Genomic DNA, 22,406 nt, shown 5'->3' on the forward strand with positions numbered 1-22,406 from the left:
AAGATAGGGCTGGGGGCTGGGGTTGTGGCTCAGTGGTAGAGTGCTCGCCTAGAAGGTGCAAGGCCCTTGGTTCAGTCCTCAGCTCCACATAAATGTAAAATAAAGATATTGTGTCCACCTAAAACCAAAAAGTAAATATTAAAAAATAAATAAATAAATAAAAGGGCTGGGGTGTAGAATGGACCTAGATTCAATCCCCAGTACTGAAGGTTTAAGAAAAAAAAAAAAAAAAGTCCTGCACCTATAATCCCAGTAATGCAGGAGGATCACAAGTTCAAGGCCAGCCTGGGCACTTTAGAAAAACCCTGTCTCAAAATGTTTAAGAAAGGACTGGGCCTAGGTATGCTGGTGCACTCCTGTAATCTCAATAACTTTGGAGGCCGAGGTAGGAGGATTGCAAATTCAAGGCCAACCTGAGCGTCTTAGTGAGATCCTGTCTCAAAATAAAAAGGGGTAGGGATATAGCTCAGGTTTGGAGCACTTGCCTAAAATGTATGAAGCCCTGGGTTCAATCCCTAGCACCAAAAAAAAACAAAACAAAACAAAAAAATCACAAATTATAATGACAATTCAATAATGAAAAATTAATTCTGTTTTATTTCTTTTAGCAACTTCTTCAAATAGTGAAGCAGAAAACCAACCAAAATTCAGTGGATACTACATTGAAGTTTACTTTGAGTGCACTTTGGAACCTCACAGATGAATCCCCAACCACTTGTAGACACTTTATTGAAAACCAAGGCTTAGAACTCTTCATGAGAGTTCTGGAGGTTAGAATGAGAACTTGGTCTACTGTTTTAACATTGATTTACTTATTTATGCATTTATTTGTTATATTTGGTTCTTTGGGTAATTACAGGTTTCCCTTTCTTTGTTACAGTCTTTCCCAACTGAGTCATCCATTCAACAGAAAGTTCTAGGACTTTTGGTAAGATATAAACATTTCCTGTTAAATTCCAAGCTATCTTTGTTTCCTTGTGGGGGAATACATTGAAAGCTGCTGCCGAACAGGTGATGGGAGCACATGCCAATAATCCCAGTACTCAGAAGGCTGAGGCCAGAGAATTGCAAATTCAAAGGCAAGTTGGGCAATTTAGCAAAACCTTATCTCAAAAAAAAAGGGTGGGGTGCTGGGGCTAGGGATGGATTGTGGCTCAGTAATAGAGCTCATGCCTCGCCTATGTGAGGCACTGGGTTTGAGTGTCAGCACCACATAAAAATAAATAAATAAAATAAAGATATTGTATCCAACTAAAAAAAATATATATATATATTTTAAAGGCGTGGGGCCTGAGATTTGGCTCAGTGGTAGAGCACCCCGAGTATAATCACTAATACGCCAAGAGAGAGAGGAATTGATATTTCTCATGTTTGTTCTTTCTCCCCTCCCTTCTCCTGTCCTCTCCTTCCCTCTCTCCTCTTCTCTTCTCCCCTTCCTTCTCCTTTCTTCTCTTCTCTCCTTTTCCCTCTTCTTCTCTCTTCTCTCTGTCTGGAGTACTTAATATTGAATTCAGGGATTTGAGCATGCTGGGTAAGCAAGCAATCTACCATTAAGCTACATCCCCAACCCCTTTTTAAATTTTATTTTGAGACAGGGGGTTACTTAGTTGTCCAGGCTAGCCTTGAACTTGCAGTCCTCCTGCATCACCCTCTGGGTGTTATGGCAAGATTGCAATAAATCACCAAGTCAATCTTAAAGCAGGAGATGGAACCATCTTTATTCACCAGCCCACTAGTTGACTACAAGTTAAAGAATGGTTACTAATATCTAGACAATCATTCTTTGACAGGGTACATTGTCCAAGAAAAATGGGAATCAAAAAGAGAACAATTTTACATTGCATAAGAATTGCCATTTTGTATTGCCAAACATGCTATCCTAAGCAACTGTTGATGGGTGTAGAGGCAGGGTGTTCCCATGGGAAAAGCATTTCTTACATGACAAGGAGTCTCAGGGTAAAACGGAGTTATGTTTGGTTATTTCCCATATATCCTGGCCCATAACATTGGCAAGAAATTACCACAAAGTTAGCAATTTTTACAGTACTTGGAATTGAACCCAGTGCATTCTAAGCAAATATTCTACCAGTGAGCCACATCCCTTTCTTATATATATTTTTTTCTCCTCATGCTTATGTTCTTATTTTATCTTGAGTAATATTTATAATAGCTCTTTTAAATCTTCGCCAGAAGTATTGTGTATCTCAAGTGGAGACCTTAATTCTGCCCTGGCAGGTTCTTGACACTGCAGAAAGGAATTTCAGTATGTATCAAAGAGGCACAAGCAGAGGTTTATTTAGAAAAAGTAAGGAGATTTACCCAGGAAAGCAAACAATAGAGCAGGATATGCATTCAAAGCACAGGGAGTGTAGGCACTCAAGAGTGAGATGCCAGCTGGCTATGGTAAAGCATGCCTGTAATCCCAGTGACTCAGGAGGCTGAGGCAGGAAGATTGCAAGATCAAGGACAAGTTTCAGCAGTTTAGTGAGGCCCTAAGCAACTTAGTCCCTGTCTCAAAATAAAAAATAAAATGGACTGGGGATGTGCTCTGAGGTAGAATACTGGGTTCAATTCATGATATAAAACAAAACAAACAAAAAAAGTGAGACGCACTTTTGGGGTCTTAGGCTTCTTCTTTTAAGGGAAACTTTGTTAAGTGTTGAGCATCAGCCTAATGAGCTCCATTCTTTTGATCAAGGAACAGAGTCGTTCTGGGTGATCTGGTTCTTTAGAATCTTTAAGTTGAATTAATAGCACTTAGTCTGTACCCATGTAATAGCTTTTTAACATTCTCTCTTTCTCTCTCTCTGCTTCTCTTATTCTGTCTAAAAATACATTCTGTAAACTGACAAGGTATATAGGCTCTATTTAACTGAATTTACAGTACCCTAAGATTTATTGGACCTTTATTTAAAATTCAGGCCTGGAGGAAAACAGGTCTGGCAAGTGAAGGAGAGAGTGTTCGTGCAGGCTTTATTTGTTTATTTATTTATTTTTAATGTTTTTCTTTGTAGATGGATATAATACTTAAATTTTATTTATTTATTTTTATGTGGTGCTGAGGATTAAACCCAGTGCCTCATGTATGCTAAGCAAGTGCTCTACCCCTGAGCCACAACAATAGCCCCTCATGAGAGTTTTAGATTTAAAATTATAGTTTCTTTTTCCTTCCCAGTTTGTCTCCTTTCTAGCCATCCTTCCTTCTTCTATTCTAACTCAGCCTCATGGCATTTCACCCCATATCATATAATTAGTCAGCCAAAGATTTGAGGGTACATCTATACAACTCTGTCTCTGTGTATGTGTCTGACTATTGATACTCACTCTCTCTTTCCTTTCCAATACCCTGTTTTACAAAATTTTGAAGCTTGGCTACCCTGAATTACAACTTCTGCCTTCTCAACTCAACAAAACAGCAAGGTTCTCTTTGGGTTCATTGTAATCTGGAAACTGCACCATTTGAATACTTTTCTCTCAGCAGTCACCTTCTGGCATTGTTTGTTGTTCAGTGTCTGAAGACAGTTCCCTTAACCACTTAGTATGTGTATTGCATTAATTTTTATATATTATTTTTTTTCCCAGAACAATATAGCTGAAGTTCAAGAATTGCATTCTGAATTAATGTGGAAAGATTTTATAGACCACATCAGTAGTCTCCTACACAGTGTTGAAGTGGAAGTCAGTTACTTTGCAGCTGGAATTATTGCACATTTAATATCAAGAGGAGAACAAGCTTGGACATTAAGCCGTAGCCAGAGGAATTCTCTTCTTGATGACCTGGTAGGGTCATTTTTCATTTTCTAGAAAAATTACATATTGGTTAAACTATCAGAGTCTTATAATATGATAATGTGATATTAATAATTATTATAATTCTTCCTGTATGTCTTATGTCTTCTAGCATTCAGCTATTTTGAAATGGCCAACTCCAGAGTGTGAAATGGTAGCATACAGGTAATTAACATGATAATTAGTAAACGACCAGTGGGAGCACTGAGGATATAGCTCAGTTATTAGATTGTTTGCTTAGCATGCCTGAGGCCCTTTGTTCCATCCCAAGCAACACACACACACACACAAAAAAAAAAAAAGATTAAAAAGCTAGTGACCAAAGCTAGTGTCCAGCTGGGCGCAGTATAATCCCAGTAGCTCTGTAACCCAGTGGCCCAGGTGGCTGAGGGAGAAGGAACACAAGTTCAAAGCCAGTCTCAACTAAAGTGAGGCACTAAGCAACTCACTGAGACCCTGTCTCTAAATAAAATACAAAATAGGGCTGGGGATATGGCTCAGTGGTCAAGTGCCCCTGAAATCAATCAGTCATTTTTCATACTTCAAAATTACCTCTATTAGATGTATAATTTTTCTCTTATTAGTACTGGCTTTAAAAGAAGCAAAATTTTGCGTGGTGTGGTGGCACACCCGAGGAATCCCAGCTACTCAGGAGGCAGGGGCAGGAGGATCAGAAGCTCCAGGCTGTGAGATTCTGTTTTAAAATAAAATAGATGGGCTGGTTATATATCTCAGTGGTAGAGCACTCCCGGGTTTAGTCTCCAGTACAATTAAAAAAAAAAAAAAAGTAGCAAAATATTTGACATTTTTCTGTCACCTATACATTAATCATTCTTTCTATATATATATAAGTCCCAAGGATTTGTCTCTATATTTTTTAGTTGTAGTTGGATACAATACCTTTATTTTATTTATTTATTTTTATGTGGTGCTGAGGATTGAACTCAGGCCCTCGCACGTGCTAGGCAAGTGCTAGGCAAGTGATCTACTGCTAAGCCACGACCCCAGCCCCTGTCTCTAATCTTGGAATTCAAAGATGACCAAGACATGGTGCTGCACACAAGAATCTTATACTCTAGTGAGGCAGATCAAGTGTGAATTTTATATAATTCACCATTATGCTAGATGTGCATAGAATGTTATAAAATTAAAAATAAGAGTCCTTAACCTTATACTGGAAGATATTTAAAGGAAGTGAATTACTACTGAGTTTTGAAAGATACTTAAAGTTGGGCAAGAGATTTTTTGATGAGAAAGCAATGTGTGAATACACACAGATCTGAAACAACATGATAGCATTGACAGAACTAGAAGTAATACCACATTTGTTCAGGAAAACTATAATAATTAAAGTGCATACTGAATTCCTAACTCTTTATGAAAATTTAGTGACTTGACAGCCAATTTACTAAATTACCCAAAGTATTCCTGGTTGCTGCCTTTTATTCTTTTCTCTCTTTCTTTTTTGAACCAAGGACTGAACCCAAGGGTGGTTAACCACTGAGCCAATTCACACTTTTTATTTTTTATTTTGAGAGAGGGTCTTACTAGGTTGCTTACAGTCTCTCTAAGTTGCTGATTTTGAATTTGCAATCATCTGGCCTCAGCCTCCTGGTTGCTTCTTAATTTTTTTATGACTGATTTTTTTTGTCTCTTCGTAAGTGCTAGTGCTGCCAACATTTTTGACTTCCCAATTTATGTTTTACCCATTTTTGTGAAGACCAGTAGAAATAAAAAAGCTGATTCTAGACCTTCAGAATATTCTCAATTAGTTATAGCCTAACTTATCCATTTCTTAATTTCCAAATCAACATCCTTTAATGTTCAAAATGTGTATTTTAAGACCAAAAAAAGTGTTTTTGAAAGATTTTTTCCCCTCTTTTGATTCTGTGTCCTAATCACCTTTCATGTTCTATACCAAGATATATCTAAATGCAGTCTTTTCTGAAATTAGTCTAAGACAAAAAAAAGATGTTCTAAAATTCATTTATATTAATTTAGAATTAACAAGGTGAAATTTCTAAAATGAAAGGTTTAGAAATTACCACTTAGAAAATAACACTACAAGCCGGTAACCCATGCCTGTAATCCCAGCAGCCCAGGAAGCTGAGGCAGGAGGATCGAGAATCCAAAGCCAGCTTTAGCAAAAGCAAGGTGCTAAGCAACTCGGTGAGAAAAATATGAAATAGAGTTGGGGAGGTGGCTCAGCGGTTGAGTATCCCTGAGTTCAATCCCTGGTACCAGAAAAAGAAAATAACGCTACATATAGAATGTAACTTTGATTCTTTTCTTTTGAAATTTTAGATCCTTTAATCCATTTTTCCCACTACTTGGCTGCTTCACAACACCAGGAGTCCAACTGTGGGCTGTTTGGGCCATGCAACATGTCTGCAGCAAGAATCGTATGTATCAAAAAAGAGAATTACAGTTTTCCTTTTCAAGTGAAATTCTCCTTTCACAGAAACCCATTTCTCATTTGTGTATTGTAGTGGGTTGTAAGGACACTGACTTTTAAAGATATAAGAGAATTTGAGGTTATAAACTAAAAGAATCTTTTAGAAGGAGCTTGGCAATACTGAATGATAGTGCTATAATGGAGATACTGTTCTGACCTCATGGAATTTAAAGATTAAGAACGTATAGTGAAGGCTGGGGTTTTAGCTCAGTGGTAAAGCATTTGTGGCACACTGTGTTTGATCCTCAGCACCACATAGAAATAAATAAATAAATAAAATATAGGCATTGTGTCCACTTACAACTAAAAAAATATTTAAAAAAAACAACAATGGGGCTGGGGATGTGGCTCAAGTGGTAGTGCGCTCGCCTGGCATGCATGCGGCCCGGGTTCAATCCTTAGCACCATATACAAACAAAGATGTTGTGTCCGCCGAAAACTAAAAAATAAATAAAAAATAAAAAATAAAAGAATACAGATCAGTATAAAAACAAACAAACAAAAAACCTATAGTGAGTCCCATTTGTTGAATAAAAGATCCTAAGTAGGGTCACTGCTATTTATCAAACATTCCAGTGCCTAATCTTTATTCACCCCAAATTTCATTATATAAGACATTATTGTTAGTACCTATTATCCCTGGAGAAACAAAGTATTTTTCTTTTCATTCATTCATTTATTTTTTTTCCACATTTTTGTTTACGCATTATAATTGTACATATTGATGGAATTTGTTGTTACATATTCATAATGCACATGCATAACAATGTAATTTGGGCAGTATCACTCCCCAGCAGTTCCCCACTCCTTCCCTGTTCATTTATTTATTTTAAAACATGGAGTCGTTCTGTGTTGCCAGGCAGGCCTCAAACTCCTGAACTAAAAAAAATTCTTCTGCCTCAGCCTCTTAAATAGCTGAGATTATAAGCATGTGCTACTATGCCCAGCAAAATGGCAGCATTAAACAGAATATGTGTGTGTTTGTGTATACTGTGTGTGTATACACACAAATATAAATGTTTTTGCTTTTTTTTTAAATATTTATTTATTTATTTTAGTTTTTGGCGGACACAACATCTTTGTTTGTATGTGGTGCTGAGGATCGAACCCGGGCCGCACGCATGCCAGGCTAGGCTAGCGCGCTACCGCTTGAGCCACATCCCCAGCCCCTATAAATGTATTTTTAAATCTTTTTTTTTAGTTGTAGATGGACATAGTATCTTTATTTATTTATTTTTATGTGGTGCTGAGGATCAAACCCAGTGCCTTGCATGTGTGAAGCAGGCACTCTACTGAGCTACACCCCAGCCCTATAAATATATTTTTCAAAGGAGTGTGTGTGTGTATGTGTGTGTGTGTGTGTGTGTGTGTGTGTGTGTGTGAGTGTGGTGCTGGGATGGCTCGTACATATTAGGTAAGCACCCTAACCCTAAGCTCTATCCGAGCCTCCGATGCAACATTTAGGTCAGGTTTCATATCATTCTTTGTTTGTTTGTTACTAGGGATTGAACCCAGGGGCACTTAACCACAAAGCCACATCCCCTGCCCTTTTTATTTACAGACAGGGTCTCACTAAATTGCTTAGGGCCTTGAGATTGACTTTGAATTTGTGGTCCTCCTGCCTCAGCCTCTGAGCAATACCACACCCAGCCATATTCTTATTTCTTGAAGGTTGTAATATAATTACCTTGAGGTGTGGTGGCAAACCTGTGTAATCCTAGCTACTTGGGAGGCTGAAGTAGGAGGATCACAAGTTTGAAGCCAGTCTCAGTAACTTAGTAAGACCTTGTCTCTAAAAAATCAAAAGGACTGGGATTTGGCTCAGTGGTAAAGTATGGGGGTGGGAGGTCTACATGAGTTTGCATATGGAATGGCTCCAAAGGCTCACGTGTTCCCTAATGCTGCAGTCTTCAGAAATGGGGCTTTTGGGAGGTGACTAGGTCATGAGGGCTCTGACCTCATCAATGCACTAATAATTTGAATAGATTATTGGGAGGTAGTAGAAACTGTAGAAGATGGGATGTAATCACATACTGTCTGCTTCCTGGCTATCATGAGCTGAGCATCTTTTCTCTGCCAAGCATTTCCACCATGTCATTATGCCTTACTGCAGGTCCAAGTAATAAAGCCAGCTGACCATGGACTGAAACCTCTAAAACTGTGAGCCAAAATAATACTTAACTCTTTTAGTATTGTTTTTGTCAAGTATTTTAGTCTCAGCCACAAAAAGGTGACTCATACAATGAGCTTAAGAACAGATAACACCAAAAGGAAAAATCAGTGAAATTGAAGATATAACAATAGAGATGGTCCAAACATAAAGTTGGAATACATAAAAGAAGTATTTTAGACCTCAGTGACCCTTGGTACAACATCAAGTGTCTTAAGTGTAATTTGAGTCTGACTAGTGGAAAGAGGGAGAACAGAAAAAGATTGGAAAAAGCGATAGTAGCAAATACTCCAAATTTGATTGAAACTAAAACCACATATTGAAGAAACTCAACAAAGGCCAAGTAGAGTAAATTGTAATAAAATTATAACAAAGCTCATTAGAATCAAATTACCGAGAATGGTAATGGAAAGAAAACATTAAAAGGAGTCAGTAAAAAGTCATGTTATATGCCATGCACAAAAGTATCTTGAAATGAGTGAATGAACATAATAACATCAAAATGGATGAGATGGATGTGATAAAAGAGGGAAATTTATAACATTAAAAGTCTATATATGGGAACAGAGATGTATAGTTCAGTAGTAGAGAGCCTATCTAGCATGTATGAGGCCCTGGATTAGATCCCAAGCACTGAAACAATAACAAAAATACAAAATGTCTACATAAGAAAAGAAGAAATGTCTCAAATCAGTGACTTCAACTTCTACCTCAAGAAGCCAAAGAAAAAGGGGGGTAGGGTGGGGATAAAGAAAAAAAAAGCCAAAAAAATGAGTTAGACCTATAATCCCAGTGGCTCAGGAGGCTGAGGCAGGAGAATAGGCAAAAGGGCTGAGGATGTGGTTCAGTGGTAAAACACTCCTGGGTTCAATCCTTGATGAAAAAATGGGGGGGGGGGAGAAATTTAAATTTAAAGACATCATAAACAGAGAAAGAAATAACAAGAATCAAAAAAGAGGGCTGAGGTTGTGGCTCTGCCATAGAGTGCACATCTAGCATTTGTGAGGCCCTGAGTTTGATCCTTAGCACCACATAAAGATAAATAAATAAAATAATGGTATTGTGTTTAACTACAACTAAAAAATAAAAAAGGAAGAACAAATTTGGCTTATATTATCTGACATATATTAACCTGTAGTAATCAAGATAGTGTCAGGCCAGGTGCTGGGGTGCATGCCTATGATCCCAGCAGCTTGGGAGGCTGAGGCAGGAGGATCTTGAATTCAAAGTCAGCCTTAGCAGTTTAACAAGGCCCTAAGCAAGTCAGCAAGACCCTGCTGATAAATAAAATACAAAAAAGGGCTGGTGATGTGACTCAGGGATTGAGTACCCCTAGGTTCAATCCCTGGTACCGCCCCGCCCCCAAAGTGTTGAGGCATAAAAATAGATAAAAGTAGGACATGCCTGGTGGTGACTGGGGAGGCTGAGGCAGGAGGATGGCAAGTTTGAGGTCAACCTCAGCAATTTAACGAGGCCCTAAGGAACATAGTGAGATCTCGTCTCAAATAAAAACACCTGGGGGCCTGGGTTGTAGCTCAGTGGTAGAGCGATTGCCTTGCATGCATGAGGTCCTGGGTTAGATCCTTAGCACCACATAAAAATAAAGATTGTGGCCATCTGCAACTAAAAAACAACAACAACAACAAAATAAAAACCCAAACACCTGGGGATATAGTTCAGTGGCAAAACGTCCCTGGGCTCAATTCCCAGTAAAGAAATATAAAGAAGAAAGAAAAATAGATTAATGAATCAAAACAGAGAATACAGACATAGACATATACATATAAAATTAATTAAATTTTTACATAGGTTCAAAGCAGTTTGTTGGAGAAAGGAGTCTTTATAACAAATGGTGCTAGAACAACTGGATATAAATATGTAAAAAAAATTGAACTTTGATTTATACCTCTACTACATAAAAGAATTAGCTCTAAATTGATCATAGAGCTAAAAATAAAACCAAAAAATAGCCTACCGAGTGTAGTGGTGCATGCCTGTAATCCCTGTGGCTTGGGAGGCTGAGGCAGGAGGATCATAAGTTCAAAGCCAGCCTCAGCAGCTTAGTGAGGCCCTAAGTGACTCAGGGAGATCCTGTCTCTAAATAAAATGCTAAAAAGGGCTGGTGATGTGGCTCAGTGGTTAAGTGCTCCTGTATTCACTCCCTAGTACCCAATCAATCAATCAATCAATAAATAAATAAAATTAAAGCACTAGAATAAAGCATAGTGGCATGCCTACAATACCAGTAGTTTGTGAAGCTGAAGCAGAAGGATCAAAAGTTTCAAGGCCCTGGCTGGGGATGTTGCTCAAGTGGTAGCGCGCTTGCTTAGCATGTGTGAGGCACTGGGTTCAATTCTTAGCACCACATAAAAATAAAATAAAGACATTGTGTCCACCTAAAACTAAAAAATAAATATTAAAAAAATAAAAAGTTCCAAGGCCCATCTTGGCTACCTAGTAAGACCTTGTCTCCAAATAAAATAAAAAGGACTAATGATGTAGCTTGGAGGTAGAATGCTCCATCCTTAGTACCACAAAAAGTAAAAGTTAGTCACTATGGGTCTGGATTCCGCCATTATTTGAATGTTTATAGGCTTCCTTTCCTAGATCAGGAGCCCTAGCTTTCTGTGCTACACAGGTGCTGAAAAAACCATAGTGTCGCGAGGGGGCAAAATTGTGACATATGTAGTACAGGGGAGAAATAGAGAATGTCTGCGCGCTTCTACCCCTTTCAATGCTTTATTCCCTCAAGTTACTCAATACAATTTCACTCTGGATTCTTAATCAAGAAAACAAAAATTCTTAATGCTGGGCACTGCAATAGATATAATCAATTCACAGCAAACAATTCTAGATTAATTAATTCACAGCAAACCATTCTAGATTAATTCTAAGCACTGCAAGCACACTTAATCATGATAGGCTAATGACAGACTTCCCTCTGTGTGCTAAGGTCAAAAGTCTCAAGCTTTAGGCTATAAGTCCACTAGATACACACACTCAATCAGACCGAGGAGATCAGGTCCAGAACCAAGGCAGGCTTTTCCTGGCCTGGAGGGACAACTGGTTGAGGAGAGGGTCCTAGGGAGAAGTTGTGGCTCTCACCAAGGTCCAGAGGAGGTGGTAGAATTTGAGAGCATGAGGATCACACAGAGGATCAGGAAACGATGATAAGTGATGGGATGTCAGGTCCTCATCAGGCTCTCCAGTTTGAGTACATCCTTGTTTTGGCTGGCTAAATCCCTGTTCATTTGCTCTATTATTTATACTAAATTTTGGGGCTTTGACTCCCCTTTCAATCCTTATCAGCTACCACGGGATTTCTCCATGACATCATTTACCCTTGTGTCAGAAACATCTGGTCTTGTGATCTCCACCCTGATCTCGCCTTTCTCACAGCCTGCCAGGGGCCTCATGCCCCACTCTATTTATCAGGGTGAGGGGAAGTTTGAGACTGTACTGGAGGGATCTGTTGGATGTGCCTGGTGAAACTGGAGGTTTCAAACAGGAGTTTTTAAAGTAGAATTGCTTAGGCTCAGGCTTAGGGAGAACACTAAGCACCCTGAAAGCCAGGAAATGGTAAAGGTCTATGTGTATATCAATGTGCCACTAGCCCCGCAAGTTCACAGCTTATGTGGTGAAAACTGGGATAATAATCAGAAGAGAACCCCAACTCCATTTGTTGTGTTCCTACATGAGAGAAGCTGTGGTTTTTAGGGTCCTCAGTTTTTGTTTCTCCTGAGGATTTTTTTGTTTGGTTGATTTTTTGTTTGTTTTTGGTAGTGGTGTTTATCCACTGATCCATATCCCCAGCCCTTTTTTATATTTTTTATTTAGAGACGGGATCTCACCAGTTTCTTAGGGTCTCATTAAATTGCTGAGGCTGGCTTTGAACTCTGATTCTCATACCTCCTGAGCTTTTTAAATGTAGATGAAGTAGTATCTCAAATCCAGAACCCAAATTTGAAATCTAGAATTCCTGCATAGCTCTTCAAAGGCCAATCTGTCCATATTTCCAAAGCCAGGGTTCCTGTTGTGATGGGCAAAAGGTGCGACTTATCCAGTCCAGGGGGAGAAATAAAGAATGTCCACATGCTTCTGCCCTTTTCAATGCTTTATTCATTCAAATCATTCAATACAATTTTACTCTATAGGTTTTTAATCAAGAAAATGACAATCTTTAATGTTAGGCATTACAATAAACATAATCAATTCACAGCAAAAAAATTCTAGATTAATCAATTCACAGCAGACAATTCTAGATTAATTAATTCTAAGCACTGCAAACACACCTAATCTGACAGGCTAATGACAGACATTCCCTCTGTGTGCTAAGCTCAAGTATCAATTCAAAAGTCTCAAGCCTTAGGCTTTTAAGTCCAGCAGATGCACACTCATTCAGACCGAGGTGATTGGGTCCAGAACCAAGGCAGACTTCTCCTGGGGTAGAGCTGAAAGCTGGCTGAGGAGAGGGTCTTAGAAGTTTCCATTCTCACCAAGGTCAAGATGTGGCTATAGAGTTTGAGAGTGGTGAGGAATATGCAGAGGATCAGCAAATGATGATGTCATCCAGGTCCTCATCAAGCTCTCCAGCTTGTGTGCATCAGTGTAGGTTGACTGAATGTTTGTTCCTTTGCTCTGTTATACTAAATTTGGGGGCTTTTGACCCCCGCCTTTTAATCTTTATCAGCTTCCATCATTTACTCTGAGGTTAAAATATCTGGTCTGGTGGTCCCCACCCTGATCTTTTGTCCTTTCCTTTTTATCAGGTGAGGACAGCCTGCCAGAGGCTTCACTCTGAGTTTATCAGGGTTGTGGGGAGTGACTTGTTTGTGCCTGAGGGCAATACTGGTGGGCTCCTCGGTTTGGTGTGCCTAGTGGGATTGCAGGTTTCACGCTGGAGTTTTTAAAAAGTTTATAAAGAATTGCTTAGGCTCAGGCCTAAGGCCATCCTCATAGTTTCCTGTTCACAGTAAATGATAATAAAATAGAATAGATAGTAAAATGACCAGGCAGTCAGGATAATGGGCCCCATTTTAGGAATACCTTTAAGGCTTATTTCAAATGTAAAAAACCTGGAGGCTGACTCTTGGGAACACCTTCAACCAAATCCTTTGTCCCAGGGATGAACCCAGATGGAAGTTACTGGAAGGAGGATGGTCACAGATAGGATGGAAGAGAACCCAGATGGTGGCCAGGATGCTTTTTTCAATATCTATTTTAAATAAATTTTAGTCCATGCTCTGCCCAAAACCATATATAAACTCCTAAGCTGGCACACCACCATGAGTTTTTCTGCTATCATTCCCCCCTCTCTCATGGTAGGAATTTATCTCTTCTTACTTAAAATCCTACTCTGTTTACTCTTTAAAAACAAGGGGTGGGGGGCTGGGGATGTGGCTCAAGTGGTAGTGCGCTTGCCTGGCATGCATGAGGCAGTGGGTTCCCTCAGCACCACATAAAAATGAAATAAAGATATTAAAGAAAAAAAAACGAGGTGGGGGCTGGGGTTGTGGATCAGTGCACTTGCCTCCATTGTGTAAGGCACTGGGTTCAATACTCAGCATCACATATAAATAAATGAATAAAATAAAAGTCCATCAACATCTAAAAACAAAACAAAAAAAGTAAAAGTAAAATAAATACATAATAAAAATGGCTGGGGTTGTGTAGTTCAGTGGTATAGTGCTCCTGGGTTTAATCCCCAATACCACACACACACAAAGTATGCTGATTTAAGGAAAAACATGTCAATTGATGCATTAGAATCGAGAATCTAGGAAAATGCCATAATTCTATGGTCAGTTTATTTTCAACAAGGCTACGGAAACATTGGGAAAAGAGCAGGCTTTTCAACAAATGAACTCCAAGTGGATTATAAACCCACCAGTAAGAGCTAAATATATAAAACTTTGTGAAGGAAATATAACTATGAAACTTCATTTAAAAAAGAAAATTTAGGCCAGCCTGGGTGTGGTGGCACACCCTTAATACCAGCAGTTTGGGGGACTGAGGCAGGAGGATCATGAGTTCAAAACCAGCCTTAGCAAAAGCAAGGTGTTAAGCAACTCAGAGAGACCCTGTCTTTATATAAAATACAAAATAGGGCTGGGGTTTTGGTTCAGTGGTCAAGTAGCCCTGAGTTCAATCTCTGGTACTCCCCACCAAAAAAAAAAAAAAGTTATATCAGGCACAGTGGCACATGCCTATAATCCTAGTGGCTTGGGAGGCTGGGGGAGGAGGATAGCAAGTTTAAAGCCAGCCTCAGCAATTTAGCAAGACCTTGTCTCAAAATAAAAACTAAAAAGAAGGGCTGGAGATGTATCTCAGTGGTTAAGCACCCCTGGGTTCAATCTCTGGCACCAGAAAAACAGTTTAAAAAGTGCATATACAGGGAGGGGGCGAGTTGTGGCTCAGAGGTAGAGCGCTTGCCTAGTACATATGAGGGGCTGGGTTGGATCCTCAGCACTACATAAAAATAAATAAATAAAATAAAGGTATTGTGTCCAACTACAACTAAAAATAAATATATTTTTTTAAAACGTGCATATATAACTATGTAACAGCAAATCACACCAATATGTATGCACCAATATAAAAATGGAAGAAAGGAAAAAAAACAGAACAAAACTTTACAACCTTGAATTAAGTAATGGATTCTTAGGACATCAGAAATACAAGTAACAAAAAAAAATTTAACAAAACAAAAACCACCTAGATTGTTTGGATTTAATAAAAAATTTTAGGTCACTGTGATGCAAAGCAGACTAAAACATTTGTCTTCAACTGAAAACACTTTCAATTACAGCATCCAGTTGCATTTTTCCCCTCTTATTTGGAGACTCTCTGAGAGAAGGGGTTATGTTCACATAACACAATCTTATAAGAAAGAATAATACAGTATGGCTTAAAATACAATTTAATTAATTGGCATTCCTATGCTTCTATTTTCCCCCACTCTTCATCATCATCATCATCATCATCATCATTATTTTTTTAGCACAGGAGTTAGAACCCAGGGGTCTTTACTACTGAGCTATATCCCCAGGCCTTTTAATTTTTTTTATTTTGAGACAGGGACTCACTAAATTGTTGAGGCTGGTCTCAAATTTGTAATCCTTGTGCCTCAACTTTCTGAGTTGGTGGGATTACAGGTATATACGACCAGGTTGATCTCCCACTTCCATTATTAAGCTGTGTAAGTTACCATTTGTGAATTAAAAAAAAAAAATTAGCACTAGGCATTGTGGCCTATAATTTCAGCTACACAGGAAGCTAAGGCAGGAGGATCACAAATTCAAGGTTAGCCTGGGCAATTTAGCAAGACCTTGGCTCAAAATAAAAAATAAGAAAGGGCTGTGAGTGTTCAATGACAAAGTGCACCCTTAGTTCAATCTCCAATACTGAGAAAAAAATTTTAGTAATACTTTTCTTACTTATGATTTTGGGTAAGACAGGTATCCAAGAAAGATAAGACTTGTAATTCTAGTTCTTTTTATTTTCTTTTCCAGATTGTCTGTGTCTTGAGGCTAGGATAAAAAAGACTTTGGATTTATTTATTTGTTGTATACTATTTATGTTTGGGCCTTTGACCATAGACATAGTATCATTATATATATATAGTGGTATTCGTTAAGTTGTATCATCATGTAGTGGTCAATAATAAAACAGCTGAAATGGGAGCTGGGGGTGTGGCTCAGTTTTTGAGCCCTTGCCTAATGTGCAAGGTGTGAGATTACTAGATTCAATCCACCAAAAAAAAAATCTAACTGTAAATGCAAAAAGATCCTAAGAACTTGTTTTTTGTGGGATAATTTGTGTTTTTAATAAAGCTTTCTTGCCAGGCTTAGTGGCACCTTCCTATAATCCCAGTGAATAGGAGATAAGGCAAGAGGATCACAAGTTCAAGACCAGCCTCAGCACCTTATTGAAGCCCTAAGCAACTTAGTGAGACCCTGTCTCAAAATAAAAAATAAGCATGCCTGTAATGCCAACAGCTCAGAAGGCGGAGGTAGAAGGATCACAAATTTGACTCCAGCCTCACAATTCAGCAGGCCCTAAGTAACTTAGTGAGACTTAGTCTAAAAATTAAAAAAAAAAAAAAAAAATTTAAAAGGGCTGGAGATGTAGCCCAGTGGTAAAATGCCTCTGGGTTCAATCCTCAGTACCAAAAAATAAAATAGGGCTGGGGGTATGACTCAGTGGCTAAATGCCCCTAGATTCAATTCCCAGTATCAAAAAAAAGTTTTCTCTTGTTTTCTTTCAGCTTCAAGGTATTGCAGCATGCTGATTGAAGAAGGAGGGCTGCAGCATTTATACAACATCAAAGAACATGAACAGACTGATCCCCATGTTCAACAGATTGCTGTGGCCATTCTGGACAGCTTAGAAAAACACATTGTGCGCCATGGGAGGCCACCTCCCTGTAAAAAGCAGCCTCAGGCTAGACTAAATTAATATCCATAGATTATTGGATCACTGAACCACAGGAATTTGTGATTGGTTCATTTGGAATATCTTACCCTCTGTGGTGTTTTGGGGGCGTTCTGTGACAAGATTCATAAGATCAGTTTGGGATTGATAATGTACACTACTGCCCATGTGAACAGTCTCTAATTTGTCTTGTGATTTTTAACTAATGAGGCAAGAAAGGTCTCTTCCTTCATCATTGCCTTTTAGGAAATTTTCCACATCTTTCAGTGTTTGAACTTACCTGTGCTTGAGATTCTATAAAGTTTTATGATAAAGTTTGCACGAACCCTTAGGCCAGATTCTTCTGATCTCAGCGTCCCTTCCAATCAATTTGCAGCTTCCCATGAGCTGTTAATTTCTGGCACTGCTTCACTTGTAAATTTTATACTGCTTCTGTACAAAATGCCTTTATTCTCTGTGTATCTTTTATAAGATGTCCTTCTTAGTATGAAAGAATGGAAACCTAAGTTGTCTCCTTGTGGAAGTTACTCACTGTAACCTGGATGGCTAACAGAAAAATATTTTTAGAGGCCTGGGGATATTTCTCAGTGGTAGAGCGCTTGCCCAGCATGTATAAGGCCCTGTGTTCAATTCCTAGTACTACAAAGACAAAGAGAAAGAAAAAGAAAAGAAGAAGAAGAAAAGAAAGAAAAATATATTAGGAAGAAAAACTACTAAGGAAGAATAGAGGTTAAAAATTGGGAATTGCTTTCATGGTATAGTTTTTTAAATGGGCCAGGCTATCCTTCTGGAGACCATCTGTCTTGAGGCAGTGAGCAGAAGCTGGTTTTCTGTATTTATGGCTGCAAGTATGGACTGCTACTTCCTGTACAGACTGCAGGTTACTCTCAACAAATATTTCCCCAAATATCTCAGTATAAAATATTATAGCATTCTGTCTAATTCTCCATTATGTCATAATGTGAAAATGTGAATTTTTTTACAAAGTGTCTCTGGTTCAAACTAGCCATTCTTTCCCCTCTATTTCAAAGTCATTTTTGTTCAGTGGAATAGTGACTACTTGTGGTATTGACTTACTCAGTTAAAATACAATTGACAACAGTAAATTTTGCCACAAAAAGTTTAATTTGGGCTGGGCGTATAACTCAGTGGTAGAGTGGTATTTAGTTTGTGCAAGGCCCTGGGTTTAATGCCCCCCCCAAAAGGTTAATTTTCTTTTGTTCATATATATGTCTTCTTAATGTGTTCATGTTGGAGAAAAATGTCCATATCTCACTGCCAAAAATGCAAGAGAAGAATTAGGTTATTGTTAAATGTTTAGATACAGTGATTATAGTTGCTGTGGAGAAAAGGAAATATTTTTGATGGATTATTTTTTAGACAGTTGCCTTTTCCTTAAGATAGTTGACCCAGTATAGTAAAGAATTATCATTATATCAATAATTGCACTTAGGAGGCAGCAAGTTGCCTGGAAACGTAAATTCCATTTAAATTTTCACTTTGAGATAAGGTTCTTCTGTAATCTCAGATTACTACTTTTTTTTTTCATAGATGGACAATGTTTTCAGTAGAGATTTTAAATGGGATGTTTAAATTGCAGTATTTTTTCCAAAGGTATTTTAGCTTAGAAAGAAGCTGGTTTGATAATATGCTGGTAACATTTTTGACACACATATTTGATCCACTATCACAATAATCAGCTTTGAATTTTTCGAAGTTTCTTCATGGGAATGAAAACTGACTTATATTAAAAGAAAACAAATATTTACAACCACTAAAAGCACATTAAATTGTGTTTTAATTCTAACAATTGGCTTAAAGGAATTTTTTTAGGTATAAAGTGAATTTTTAAAGTTTTCTTTCCTTATTTCTCCTTCTCATTCTTATTTTTGTTATTTTTTATTTTATACTGGGATTGAACCCATGGATGTTTTTACCACTGAGGTACATCCCAGCTCTTTTTGTTTTTCACTTTTGAGACAGGATCTTGCTAATAAGTTGGTTAGGGCCTCTCTTAAAGTCCTGAGAATGGCCTGGACCTTGGGCCAAGGGATCCTACTGCCTCAGCTTCCCCAGTCACCAGAATTATAGGCATGCATCTCCATACTTTGTCTCCTTTTTTTCTCAGTGTCTAAGGCAAAATTTAGAAAATAGGATGACCTGCAATAACTTGAAAGTTGCTAGCTCTGTTGACCATTTTCAGGTCTGTTTTATGTACTGAAGGGAAATCCTGCCTGAGAAATTTGTCTTCAAATTTGTTTTACACTGTTCAAGGCAACTGTGTATGTTCCCTGTTAGACTATTGATAGGTTTTTATTTTTACAAATTGTTTTCAGAAATGGCTAAAAAATGTACAGAAAACAGTAAATCCCTTCTTTATTCAGAATAAATATGAAGACTCAAAAAATATTTAAAGTTAAATTTACTATTTTTAGTAGTAGCCAGATCTGAGTCTTAAAAGCAAAACAAGCACATCTCAAATATATAAAAATTTTGGTGCCTTTCTGGTTGGGATGGTTCTTAAAATTTTGTATATAATTAAGGCATAGAATTAACTGTAAGATCTTGAATCTGGTTGAAATATAATGGATGTATATATTGAAATTATGAGGTATAACTGGAGTCTCTACACAGTATTTATGAGGCTTCTTTTTTGTAGCTGTAGACTAGAATGTACCAGTACTTGGTACCTTCAAAGGTTACCTTTTGGTGACTTAGAGGTGCTGTTTCAAGCACAGCTTAGACTAGAGTTGAACCACTCAAATCATTGGTGTGTTCAGATATTATACATCAGTAGATCAGTTTAGGAGCAGCAGCAAGGTTTGGATCTACTAAAGGAAATGGAATTAGACCTTTTAGATTATAATGGTATGTGTGGGTATCACTGAGTAAGACAAGAAAGAAGTAGAACAAATTTTATTAGGGATCTTATTCTTTGTATCAAGTTGTGCTATAGTCTTTATATTCTAAAAAGCATTTCTTTTGGGTTGAGGGCATAGCTCAGCTCAGTAGTTGAACGTGTGCTTGGCATGTACAAGGCCTGGGGTTCAAGCACCAAAAAGAAGAGTATTAGTTTTTTTTGTTTTGTTTTGTTTTTTTTCTTTTTTTAGTTAAAAAAGAAGCATAAATCAAGTACTAATGGGGGTTAGTTTATTCTTCAACCATACATGCAATGGCTACTGATCTAGGTTGAGGATTTTTATAAAGCATATCAGACCCATAATTCCTGGAGTTGACCATAAATATTGCTGCTTGTCATCCCTGGGTGGATATGCCATTACTAGAAGGGGATTTCCCTAGGTGGGGGTAAATAAGGTTGCTATGGGAATTTGCTTTCCTGATCTCTTTTATTTTCAAACTTCTGAAGAATCAAAGATTCATATTTTAAACTATTAATCCTATTTGTCTAGTTTAGAAAGTTGCTCTTACATATGAGTCCTTTTACATTGACCTGTTTTTCTCCTAGTCATTTTAGTTTCGCTGTGTTTTTAATTATGCTATTTATCAAAATAGCATCGGGCCATCTTCCATCCTCTTTGAGCAAATCTTAATGAAAACATTATATGCACCAAATTGGGGTAAATTAATGAACCAAAAGTTTGGCTTAGTGTTTTTATTTATTTTTTGTTTTGTTTCATTGGGCTTAGTGTTTTAAAATGCATTCCCCCCCCCCAAAATAAAAAAAACACTGTGTAGCGGTGCTCAAGGAACAGAGGTAGGAGAAATGTACTGTTTTATATATTTAAAAATGCACCCCACTCCTGCCCTCTCATGTATGTTTACATATTTGGTTTTTGTACAACATTAAAAGGGGTATAAACAGTATTATTTAATTGAAGGCATAAGTTAAAGACAGTGTCATATTATCAGCTGATGTGGGCTTTTTCAGTTTTATCTGTTGTTATTTATTGGGGGACTTTGTACAGCTAGGGCTTCAAAATTGCTCTGAGACAGCTTTCAGATATGTTTGCAAACTTTGGTTTCTTAAATCCACTGTAGCAGTTTTGAATGATTTTGTTAATAAGGGATGTTAGTCTTTACCATTTGCTGAGTGTTCACATTTTTAATTTTCAGTGTTAACTGTTTGTTTTAGGAATAATGTAAAATCAACGTTTGGTGATGAGAGTAGTAGTATGATAGGAAAATGCTGATTGGGCTTTAAATGAGTGATTGCTTTATTTACTTAGTGTTTCATAGACTTTGCATGACATGGTATACTCCTAATTATGCATTCTTTTGTTTCCAAATCAGTCTTAACCCAAGATACTTTTATGTTAACTGACTAGTGGCCTAAAAAAGAACTTATTCTGCTTGTTTGTCCCCTGCCCCACTCTTTTTTGGTAAGTTATGCAAAGATTAATGCTGTTTCTTATTACTCTGAATGGAATAAGAGCTCTCTTGGACAGCATAGCCTAACTTTAAAGCCAGACAGGAAACTATTGTGATGATGGTAGCATACACCTGTGATCCCAGCTACTCTGAAGGTGAAACAGGAGGGTCATAAATTCAAGGTCAACATCAGCAATTTAGCAAGATCCTGTCTCAAAGTGAAAAATAATGGGGATGTAGCCCTGTGGTAAAGAAACCGTGAGTTCAATTCCCCATGCTGTGGGGAAAAAATTCAGAGCTGGGCATGGTGTACACTTTCATAATCCCAGCTATTCTGGAAGCTGAGGTGGGAGAATTAGCTTGAGCCTAGGAATTGGAGGCCAGCCTGGGCAACATAGTGAGACCCTGTGTCAAAAAAATTATGGAAAGTCAGAAATCTAGTTCATTAATAGTATGTGATTAATTTTGGCCTTACTATGGGTAAAATTGTTCAAATTGGGTTCTTGTGAATTTATTTAATCAGCTTTTGAAGCAAGTAACCACTTAGCTAGTGAAAGCTGAGACACTTTATTGAGAGCATTTTTCCCTCTAAAAATAAGAGACTGTGAAGATTAATACTCAGATAATCTGCAACAATACAAGTTTTTTAAATCCTTGATTTATATAGGATTCCCTTTATCAAATCCTCACTGACTTGTATGAGAAAAGCTATCTTTTGCTTGAATTCTGATGAAATAATTTAGCTCCTTTCAAAGGATATGAAAAAATTGATTGGAATGTGTAATGTGTGTACATTTTAAAGACTCCATTATCTGGATTGGAGGCATTGTTTTCATTATGGCCAGATGAATGGGAGTATTCTGTACATGAATCATGCTATGTTTTAAATCAGGACATCACTTAAGTATTAATGTGTGTACAGATTTTTGTTTTGGATTTTTTTTTCCTAAATAAATGTTATAAATTTTATGTAAAGTGTGTCTTGTCTACTTTGCTTCTAGTCATTTGCTTTAAAATTTAACATTAATGCAACTGGGTGTGGTGGCTTACACCTATAATTCCAGCAGGTTAAGAGCTGAGGAATGAGGACCTCAAGTTCATGGCTGATTCAGAAAGTTAGGAAGGACCTAAGCAATTTAGCAAGAGCCTGTCTCAAAATAAAAGAATAAAAAGGACTGGGAATATGACTCAGCATCCTGAATTCAATCCCCAGTACCAACAAATAAATAA

The 22,406-nt window shown here is 37.7% G+C and overlaps 1 protein-coding gene across 4 annotated transcripts in view; it reads left to right on the forward strand.

Moving 5' to 3' along the window:
- The window catches only part of Zyg11b (zyg-11 family member B, cell cycle regulator), a 73,263-nt gene extending 51,118 nt beyond the window's left edge, over positions 1-22,145 (forward strand). For 3 of the 4 annotated variants that reach the window (XM_040288681.2, XM_078026260.1, XM_013358952.4), the window contains 6 exons: positions 609-770; positions 881-928; positions 3,583-3,780; positions 3,902-3,954; positions 6,094-6,191; positions 16,681-22,145. In XM_040288681.2, the coding sequence (XP_040144615.1) occupies positions 609-770; positions 881-928; positions 3,583-3,780; positions 3,902-3,954; positions 6,094-6,191; positions 16,681-16,871 (750 nt within the window). In that variant the 3' untranslated portion in view covers positions 16,872-22,145. Of the gene's footprint in view, positions 1-608; positions 771-880; positions 929-3,582; positions 3,781-3,901; positions 3,955-6,093; positions 6,192-8,357; positions 8,405-16,680 lie in introns of all 4 variants that reach the window. The other variant, XM_078026259.1, reaches the window with a different exon arrangement.
- Positions 22,146-22,406: the final 261 nt, after the last annotated feature.

Source organism: Ictidomys tridecemlineatus, chromosome 11 (assembly GCF_052094955.1).
Source record: "Ictidomys tridecemlineatus isolate mIctTri1 chromosome 11, mIctTri1.hap1, whole genome shotgun sequence".
Taxonomy (NCBI): domain Eukaryota; kingdom Metazoa; phylum Chordata; class Mammalia; order Rodentia; family Sciuridae; genus Ictidomys; species Ictidomys tridecemlineatus.